General features: G+C 39.5%; 1 protein-coding gene across 4 annotated transcripts; it reads left to right on the top strand.

Moving 5' to 3' along the window:
- The first annotated feature begins 411 nt into the window (after window positions 1–411).
- tox4b (TOX high mobility group box family member 4 b) lies at window positions 412–10,371 on the top strand. 4 transcript variants are annotated; one of them, XM_087789531.1, is made up of 9 exons: window positions 418–531; window positions 4,401–4,469; window positions 5,037–5,321; window positions 5,388–5,648; window positions 6,999–7,295; window positions 7,536–7,616; window positions 8,044–8,676; window positions 8,797–8,930; window positions 9,982–10,371. In XM_087789531.1, exons 1-9 carry the CDS (start codon window positions 526–528, stop codon window positions 10,037–10,039), a joined length of 1,824 nt encoding a protein of 607 aa, XP_087645657.1. In that variant the 5' UTR covers window positions 418–525; the 3' UTR covers window positions 10,040–10,371. The 4 variants fall into 4 exon arrangements, with proteins under 4 accessions (XP_087645658.1, XP_087645657.1, XP_087645654.1 ...); XM_087789528.1 differs by lacking the exon at window positions 418–531 and adding an exon at window positions 2,718–3,316; XM_087789532.1 differs by lacking the exon at window positions 4,401–4,469 and having other exon boundaries at window positions 412–531.
- Window positions 10,372–10,615: the final 244 nt, after the last annotated feature.

Raw genomic sequence — 10,615 nt, 5'->3', positions numbered from 1 at the left:
TTTTGTGTGTTTTTTATCCAACATTTTATCCATTTTGTTTTATTATCCCAGGAACGTAAACGAAGAAAGGAATACGTATGTTACACAAGAATTATAGTTTTTCTATGTCTGTCATGTTTACTTTCTAATAGTTAGATTTTCTTTAATCCGGGTTTCCAGTGGGTGAGTTTGTTTCTGTGGTACAACATGATAAACTAGTGACCCGTCGAAGTATTTTAGAATAAATAAACATTGAGATTCACCACTAAGTGGTGGAAATCCTAACACCTACCTTGTACATCGTTGTAATAGTAAAAAAAAAAAATTCTATTTATATTTATGCGGAAATTAAAATATAATAAATATAATAGTTTAATCGCTTACAAATTCGTTGACGCCCACTTCCGGTGTTGACGTCACTTCCACTTGTACGTACAATCCGGTAGCCGGTGCCATGTTGTGAAATTTGAGGAAATCAATTGTGGCCGAAGTTTACACCTAAAAGTGGAATAAACACTTAACAAAACACAGATCTCGTGGGTGCGAATGGAGGTAAGAGTAGTTGACATCAGGCGACTTACAAATAATAAAGACATGGTTATTTTGAAGTGTTTATTGACGACAGCACACAGACACAACAATGACGGTCTTGTTAGATCTCACTATGTAAACGAAGACACGAAGGAGCTGTTAGTATCTAATAGAATAGTAAAGATTATGGAGTCAACGATTTGTTTGGACCGCTTTAAAATGCTTGAAACCGTTGTTTCGATTTGAACTAAAGACATATGAAACAAAAAAACATAGCTTGGTAGTTCATTTTTATTTTTTATCTATAGAATCTCTTAGGGATTAAGGTGGACGGAACCGAATGGACGGCGGAGGAATATTTTGGTGACACCAGTCACCACTAATTTAGCCAGCTTCTACGCAAAGTTGACTTTTACAAATAATTATATACGTTAAAAAAGACAACAACTAAGATGCTATTTTGACGTTACATTTTGTTTCAGGCGCTGAAGTAGTCTTCAATATATTTTTATAATTGGAGTAAAATAACATTGTTGACCTGGTAGTTTGAACAATTATATTTACATTTATTTTAGTGCTACCTACAGCATAGAATCAGCCATGATTGAATTACGTGATCATTGAAAAGGAACTTAACTTTGATCCTGACACTCAACTAAACTTCTTTAATGATCAACAGCTCTTTTATAGTACTTTTTGATCGTACCACTATATTATAATATAACAATAAACCTTGTTGTTTGTCTTAAAAATTGAAAGAAAAAAAAGTTGTTTAACATTGAATGACTCTTATTTGACTTGTGTGTTGTGTGTTGTGTAGCAGGTTGTAATCAATACTTTTCAGAATGTTTTACTTAATGGTGAATGGATTTCATTGACAAGACCTGTTCGGACACAATACTTTTACAAACTAGATCATAGTGACTTTTTTTAACCTAGATCATTTGGAATATTTGTGTTGATGGTTTGATCTCATTTGGTGAATACTTTAGCTCAGTTTAATGTACTTTAATCATGTAACATCTGCATTAATGCGGTAACAATGTCTTAATGATTAAACACTCTTTTGGTCAGAAGCAGCAAACAAATGATTGTTGGAGAGTCTAAAAATGATCAACTATGTATAATTTTGGATATTTCTATTAAAAAAAAAACTATAGCGAGTTATAGTAAAAAATTGGATCCGGTTCATGTGTAGGATTAGTAGTCCATCGTTTCAGAAGCAAGTGGTTTGCATCTTTCTCCTCCTTTTTCTTTTCTGAGCTTATCGATGATAACTTTGGTTTGGTACAAAAGTTGTTTGCGCATACATTCCCATATAACCACCAAAACAAACGTTTTTGTATTTGATTCTGTCTTGGGTTTCTCTTTCTCTGTCTCACTTTATCAAGACAAACTTTCAAGGCTAACAACTGATATGTCTTCTTTCCCGAGCTGTCATGCGATGGCTATGTATGAGATCTTTTTAGTTTAGCCCCAAAATGTCATTTTCAATTGTTTTAACTGAACTGTTCAACCTTTGTAGAATCATTATTGGATCTGTATGCACGTCTTTATTCCTCACAACTCTGCTGGAAATTAAATTGGTTGGTTGTCATTGGATGGATATTGAATGCAAGTAGTGACTATTTAGAAACTTGGAAAAGTTTTTTTTTATTCTGCTTGGCATCTTAGTGGTTAGAACTGCCTTAATATTATTACGGTTCAGGACCATAGGAGAGAAATCCTTCCAGGCTGTTGCTCCTAAGCTTTGGAACAATCTTCCTCTCTCTTTGCACTTGATGGATCTACTGACTTCTTTAAGAAAGATCGTAAGACGTTTTTATTTGTTCAGGCTTTTCCTTTATTCTCTGGAACTCCTGTTGTGTTATCAGTTTTATCTTGACCTTTAAAGTATATACTTTATTGAGTATTGTTTTGATTGTTTAAGCGCATTGTGACCCTGGTCTGGAAAAGCGCTATACAAATAAAAAATACTTACTTACTTTCTTGTGCTTTAATATTAACGTACATGTTTGTTTTGTGTGTATAATTTGATAAAAAAAAAAACTTTTCTAGGGCGAGCGCTTGTGTTTTTTTTTTCCCCCGAAAGACTCGCTCATTCTAGATCCGGTGTTTATTTTGAAAGGTACCTCGTTCTCTATCCGGTCTTTCGCTGTAACTTGACACCTCCTCGTCGCTATCTTTCATCTCATCCTTGTCTCTGGATCTACTGAGCAGCCTGATCCAGACCAGACAGGGAATCTAATGTGTTCCGTTCAATGGGACAGTGTAAACCGGCGGTGTTGTTGTTCGTACCGGATCTTCTCGAGGTCTGTCCCCGTGACCGGGTGAAGGCTCGTCGGTGTGTCACTGATCGATGCCGGTGATCGAGTAGCTTTTTGTCGGCAGACGAGCGTCTGTCGTGCGGGAGCGAGCGGTACCGCAGCCTTGCGTCAAACCCACGGTAGGACCAGTCAGCACAGACGGGAGGAGAGCCACGTCTGCTCCGCCGCTACCCCGTCATTCGTCGGTTATTTTGGGGTACCGTTGACGCCGTACACATGGTGTGGTTCCATGTGGCGATCCGTCTCTGAACACGTCCTCAGCCTGCGGGCTCGTCATGCACGCGCTGCTATGACAGACCACCGGGACCATCGACGGTAGAAAATTCGGTGATTATTGCGCAACCCGTTGACACGAGTCGCCGGTAAAAAAAATGGACCTGAATTTCTATTCGGATCTGACGGGCGGCACCGGGCCACACGACGGTGATCCAGAGTTCCTGGATCCACAGTCGTTCAATGGATTTGACACCGACAACAAGGTGACTCTAGAGACGCTGACGGTGTCACTTCTGAGCAAATAATGATCCTTTGTTCAGATTATTTATCTATAACAAATATGTCACAGTTCTGTGCAAAATGTGTGGAAAATGCGAGGATGAAAGTATTCATTTTTAAACAAAATGCAGTGAATTAACAAAAGATAAATCTTAAACAAATCAATATTTGGTGCGACTCTGCTTGTATTCTGTAGACGTATGTCTTCCTCACATCCTTCAGTTGATGTAATCCCAGACACATATGATGATTTTATCAGGGATTTATAAGGTTTTTTTTAACCATCACTTTCTTTATGATGAAGATGCTTCTTTGGCTGCATGTCTGGGATTGTTGTCCTCCTGTAGACAGCCCTTTGATGAATAAACTGCCATCTGCTATAGCAAAAATATTTAGTCATCAGTCCAGAGCTACTGCATTTTTCTGCAACCAAGTTACTATTTTTCCTGCATACTTGAGTCACTTGTTTTTGGCAGTAAATATCCGTTAAGAGTCATTTCCGGACGGTAAATGGGTTCACCCTGGTCTCAATCTGACATCTTCTGATGATTTGGAAGGCTATTAAGCTCAATGTGTTTCACTAAGTTTCCTGATGCACCGTGTCTACAATCCTCAATGTTACCCCATTTCTTGGTTCTTCTTTAAAATACCTGGAACAGCACAAATCTTGAATGGTTGTGTCTTGTTGCTGTGCTCAGTCTTGTCATGGTGTATGCCCTGAGACATGAAACTGTCACAGGTATAAACATGTCGACTGTTTCTCACTCAGTTGTCCGTGTTTCAGGTAATAAACATCCCAAAATTTGTGAGGACCAATAAGAATTGATGCTTGTTTCATAGGCACCAAATATATATTTGATTTAGATTTTTTTCTTTTTTTTTACCAACTTTGCTTTTTGTGATTTGATAAAAAAAATAAATAACGATCATTATTTCTATTTACAAATGCATTCTTTGTTCACAGCATTTTTCCACATCTGCCTAAAATCTTTGCACAAGCTAATACATATTAGCATTAGGTCCCTCTGTTTAACCAACTATTCTAATGTTTCCACCTCAAATTTCCAGTTTCCAGGTGGCACTGACAACTTTCTTACCATTTCTGGGTCCAGCCATCCATTCCTTTCTGCCTCAGAGGTATTTATTTAACTGGAATGTGCATGAGTGTGGCTTGCAGTGATGAGTCGTGTTGCATGCCGCTGCACCTCATGTCGGGTTTCCTTTTATGAAGTCTAAAAAAAAAAAATCATCTTTGCCACTTCCACATTGAGATCAACGTAACGGTTTTCAAACATTCAATGATCGATTGGTCATGTCTGATGTGTGTACGCTGCATGTTTTCGACGTGGATTTCATGCGTGTTGATTGGATTGTGCCACTGAGCTCTAGGAAGGCCAAGAGAAGAGAATTGTTTCTGGGATTTTAGTGTTTTGTTGTTCCATTGAAATGGCTGTTTCTGTTTGTAGCTCTATTTCTGTGTTTGTCTAAGTGGAGAGGTCATGCTGAACCGCAGATATGGCACCCTGCTGACAACAAGCATGTGAATGACAGTTGAACTGTGTCATTCAGGATAATCGTTCTCCAAGTAAATCCACAAAATGTTCCCGTACTGTCTGTACAGTGGGAGTGTTTAACCATTTCTTTCTTTATTAACGATGCTCGAGGATGATTCTTAAATCATGTCATTCACCTCTTTTCTCTCAGACCTTCCACACCCCAAGTCTCGGTGATGAAGAGTTCGAGATCCCTCCCATCTCTCTGGACCCCGACTCGGCTCTCACGGTGTCTGATGTGGTGTCACAGTTCGGTGAGCTCTCTGACCCCGGTCACTCAGACGGAGTATTGGTTCCTGGAAATGTGGTGGTGGAAGGAGAGGACCCTTCGTTTGCTTCCACCTTCGTCAACACACCATCACAAGGGTTAGAGCACCTCAGTCTCGGGGTCATAAACCATCCAGGGGGCGCTCTGCTGGGATCTTCACTGGGAATGGTGCGAATAAGCAAATTCTAGTTCACAGGTCATGCGACTGATGACTGGTTTCTTCTTGATCTTCAGGACCTCGGCCATCCCTTGAGCTCTCAGTTCAGCGGCTCCACTCCTGTGACCATAGACGTTCCCCTGGGTGACATTGGACAAGGCTTGCTGGGGTCCAGCCAGCTGACCACCATCGATCAGTCGGAGCTCAGCGCTCAACTGGGGCTCGGCCTGGGAGGAGGGAACATCTTACACGGTCCTCAGTCTCCGGGTAACCCCCTGTCAGCCACATCCTCACCAAGAGGCTCTTTACAAGACGATGACATGGAGGACTTTAGAAGGGTGAGTTAAATAACTCATCATCAGTTAGTAAATTAGTGTCAAACTCTAGGCCTGGGGGCAAGATCCAGCCCCTACATTAATTTCTATGTGGCCTGCAAGAGGTTTAAATAGTGGACTGATGTTTGTGCTTCCAAAGAAAAAAATAGGGAAAGCTAGTACCATCTGTTTAAACTCTTGTTCACTGGCAACACCTCCTGAGAAGTGCAACTTCAATATCTGTCGTTATATCTTTTAAGATGGATGGATGAATGGATAGATAAACTTTATTAATATGCCAAGAAACACGTCGTGTCAAGTGGGATCAATATGAATATTGAAGTAAACTCAGACATGGATCAGGTCTGGTATCTGGATCAGATACACGGACGCGGACCCAAAGAACGTATATTTCATCGCTCTAAATCTAAACACAATTTCACTATGATCAGGTTTTCATCAAACATTTCTATTCAGATCAGACTTTCAGTCAAATTATTGAGCTGCATCTAAAGAAAGCTTTAGTCATTTTGCCATTGATTGGTTTTATGGATGCGTTGAAGTTGATGTGTGCTTCTGTGGAACAGAGTTTGGCAACAATTATACTATATATATTATATTACACTTGAATGCAGTACCAGTAGGTGTTATGGTGTAGAAGGACCATCAAAACTTCCAGTTGTAGACACCATTTTGACATCTAAACATTCAGTAATAACGGTTGTATATAAGAAATTAAAATGGAGATTTGCTAGTGTGGATTTCTCCAGAACTCTGGTTTATGCAGAGGATTATTGATGCTTGTCTATAGAATCCCTGTGATGGAGTTCTTGGGGTGTTTCCAGTGTCAATACGTATAATGTATATATATGTATCTGCTGCATCTAAAGAAAGTTTTAGTCATTTCTGCACTTTGTATGACAGGCTTTATGGATGCGTTGAAGTTAATGTGTGTTGCTATGGAACAGAGTTACGCAACATACACATACATATATATATATATATACACACATACATATATATATATATATATATATATATATATATTTAAGGAAACAAAGTATCAATGTTTTTTACAATAGAATGCAGTACCAAAACTTCCAGTTGTAGACACACATAAAAATAACATGAGTATTTCGTAACATATTGTAAATGTATTATATTTAAAAAATGAATAGGTTTTGCCGCCAACGGTTTAAAACAAACAAAAAAAAAGGTGGCTTGGCACCAGTATTAGGTAAAACCATCTTCTCCTGATGCTCTGGCCGAACGGGTCTGGAATAAACCCCAACAAATGATAATAAAACAAATTATTATTGTGACGGTGATAAACAAGTTTGTGTTTTTCATATGAGCGTTGTTGTGTTTCTCCAGAGCGTCCTTGTGGAATCTCCGGTCTCCCAGGCTTTCTCTCCCGGAGTCGACCCCTTCGATCCATCGCTGGCGGATTCTCCCATGTCCGCCCCGAGCCAAGGGATCTGTTCAGCACCTGAAACCATCCTGGATGAGGGCAATGCTAAGAAAGAGCCTAAGAAACCGGTTTCGGCCTACGCTTTGTTTTTCAAAGACACGCAAGCTGCTATTAAAGGACAAAATGCTAACGCTACATTTGGAGAGGTTTCCAAGATCGTGGCCTCCATGTGGGACAGTCTCGGGGAGGAGCAGAAACAGGTAAGAGGCAGCACCATCACTGTCAGAACACACAAACGCTTTAGGAATTTCTTTAATTGTGAGTGTTGTGTTTAAGTGTGAGTGATTCGTTTCATTCATTGTTTTCAAAGCAGATGCTGTTTACATATAGATGCCCAAATAACCTACTTATACTGAGAGTCGCATGAAGTGGAAATGTTGGCTCTTTTTTCCTGTCTCCGTGAAAACTCTAATATGTTTGTCATCGGCTAACTTTTCCAGGTTTATAAGAGGAAAAACGAGGCTGCAAAGAGGGAGTACTTGAAAGCACTTTCGGAGTACAGAGCAAGTCACAACTCTCAGGTGTTTGTCTTTCTTTACAACATTATCCAGTGTCTGAGGCAGAACTGCACATATTGTTAAATTGGGATTCAAAGGGGAATTTTCTTGTTGTTCAGTTAAAATTCAGTTTAAATAGATTATTTAATTATGTTATAATTACTCTACGTTGTACATGTAAAACCTGAAAAATTGTCTTCATTACAGTAATATCACAATATTCTATTCTCAACTTTTATAATCTATGGCAGGGAAACTGTTACGAGAGTCTAATGTTTTGGGAGATGTAAGCAGTAGTGATTAAAAAAGTGATAAAAAAGTAAATCTAGATGCTGCACATATTCAAGCCAATACAATTTTAATGTGCAACGATGTTTCCAGCAGAAAGGTTTGGGAACCACTTTGTTTTTGTTGAACTGATTACTACAATAATTCCAACTCTTCTTTTCAGGTCCCTATCGAAGTGATGGATACAGCTCCGTCGCCGCCTCCTCCTCCTGCTCCGGCTCCTCCTGTAATGACCACACCCGCTCGCCCTCTCAGGTCTCAGCACTACAACCCAGAAGAGAACACCATCACAAACATTTGCACCTCCAACATCATCCTTGACCTGCCTCAAGTCACCACGCGCTCGAAAACACGCCCGGCCAAACCTCAGCTCGCCGCGACCACCAGTGGCGGCGGCGGCGCTCCCACCCAACCCACGGTGGCCAAGATCATCATCAAGCAGATGCAGCTGCCCTCCGGCGCCGTCACCGTTACCGCAACGCAAGCATCATCGTCGCCACGGCAACCGCCGCCACTTCAGCAAATGCACAACACGCCGCCCCCACCGCGACTGCAGCAGATGGTTCACGCCCAGACTCTTCCACCGCTGCGTGCCAAACCTAGAGGGGGAGGAGCCATCGCAGCCACCGCCCCGCCCCCTTTAAAGATCAACGTCGCCCGATCATCGTGGCAGACGGACTCCAGCGCGTCGATCCTCGTGACGGCTGGCGAGACCCCCACATCTGTGTCTTCTTCACCTCTGACGGTGTCAGTGGGTCATTTGGCCAGTGTTGTGACCGGAGAAGATGAGGAAGGGGTAAGATCAGAGACGAACATGCTTAACTTGAATGTCCAAAAAGTTGAAACTATTAAATCACACCTCAGAGTTTTCCTTAAACGGTTACGACAGATTGTTTATTGTTGTCCCGTCTGTCAGATGGAGGTGGAGGTGAACGTGGGCCCTGGAGCGAGTGCTATCTGTGTTCGCGCCGGTTGCAAAAATCCTGCCATAGAAAGCAAAGACTGGGACCGAGAGTACTGTAGCAACGAGTGTGTCGCTACACACTGCAGGTTTGTTCTATCCCTAGCATCTGAAACGGATGAACTGTGTGATACATTTTAAGTTGCCAAAAAATATTAAAATAATTAATATCTACTTATTGGTGATCATAATTAGAATGAGAATCAGATACTTTTACTGTCTGTGTTTTAAACGCAACAAATATTTGTGGTTGTTTATTTTTGTTGTGACAGTACAGAATCATTCTAAAATTTCAAAATGCTTGAATTTCCAGTCATCCAAATGTGTATTTTCTGCACAAAAGTATGGAATCTTAATCCCAACTATATTTTCTCCACTAAAAAGGACCCAGTTTTTGTGAATTAAAAAAGGTTTATCAAAATGACACTAGATGGCGCTGTGTCTTCACACAATTTTCGACAGAAGGATCTGAGGTTACGTTTGAAATTGGATGATGTTGTCGTTATCTTGCCCTGATAGAGTATTAAAGACTAACAGAGGTCATCTTTATTCGAGAGCATTTTCAAATATGTTTAATGACAATGTTCCATTCTTTTCATTTATTGACAATGCGTATGCACAGATATGTACAATATTAAAACTTTACAACTTAAACCTAACTTTAGTTGAGTTTATTCACTCAAGATTCTTTTTCATTCCATGTTGTACAGATGTAAAGTATTACTAGCTAAACTTCATTAACAACTATACAATATGTCCTAGCCTTTCTTCTTACAATCATATTTGCTACTTTGGATATTCTTTTATAATTGTACTAGTACAAAGGCACTCACAAAGTGAATACTTCTGCCAAATGCCTGATTTCACATGACATTATATGAAAACAAATACAGTTAAAAAAGTATTGAATTTTATGATGAATTTTACAAAAGAAATGATCTTACAATCAAATCAACCATCACAGAAAAAAACTACCACCTTCATTAAAATCTAATTTTCACAATATTCTTTTGAAGAGTCTGAAAATGTGTTACTAAAGTGATTTCCTGAACTAATTCACCTTTTTTATGTGTCCCTATGGCTGAAGATAACCAGTGTTTTGGTGTAAAGTCTAAGATGTCCGATTGTGTCTCCCTGCAGAGATATCTTTATGGCCTGGTGTGCTATCCGAGGACAAAACTCCACGACTGTCACATAATGAATGTGCACTGCCGCCCAGGAGGAGGAGAGGAGGAGAAGACAGAGTGACTACTAGGACATGGAAGAAAAACAGATCAAGCTCAAAGAGAGCGATAGGATTTGTTACATTAATTGAAACATCATGTGATATGTGTTTTTATTCTTGATCAGGAAAAAGAAACCCATGATTGTTACTTAAGATATATGTTCTGTGAATTTTTAATTTAACTGGAAAATTTGACTTGAGATTGATTTATTAATGATGGAAATCGTGGGAGATGAAATGCTTCAGGCTGACTGTGAAAAAGACATTCATGAAGTGTGAATCTAATGGACATCATTAAAAAAAGAAAAATATTTTATACCAAAACTGTTGTTTATTGTTTAGTGAAAATATTATTTGGATTTATTTCTGCCATTTAAAAAATATATATATATTAATTTGGTCATGCATTCACGAAAATACTTGTCGTTTTTGGGACATAACCATCTCTAATTGTGGTCAGTCATTTTGTGTGTTTGATGAGCTGAAGGTACGAGTCATGAAGTACATATAGTTACCACACATTTACATTGTTCGTATTCGATCCATAAA

This window comes from Callionymus lyra, chromosome 4 (genome assembly GCF_982586985.1).
Source record: "Callionymus lyra chromosome 4, fCalLyr1.hap1.1, whole genome shotgun sequence".
Lineage (NCBI taxonomy): Eukaryota > Metazoa > Chordata > Actinopteri > Syngnathiformes > Callionymidae > Callionymus > Callionymus lyra.
This window is presented reverse-complemented; position numbering and strand designations above follow the sequence as displayed.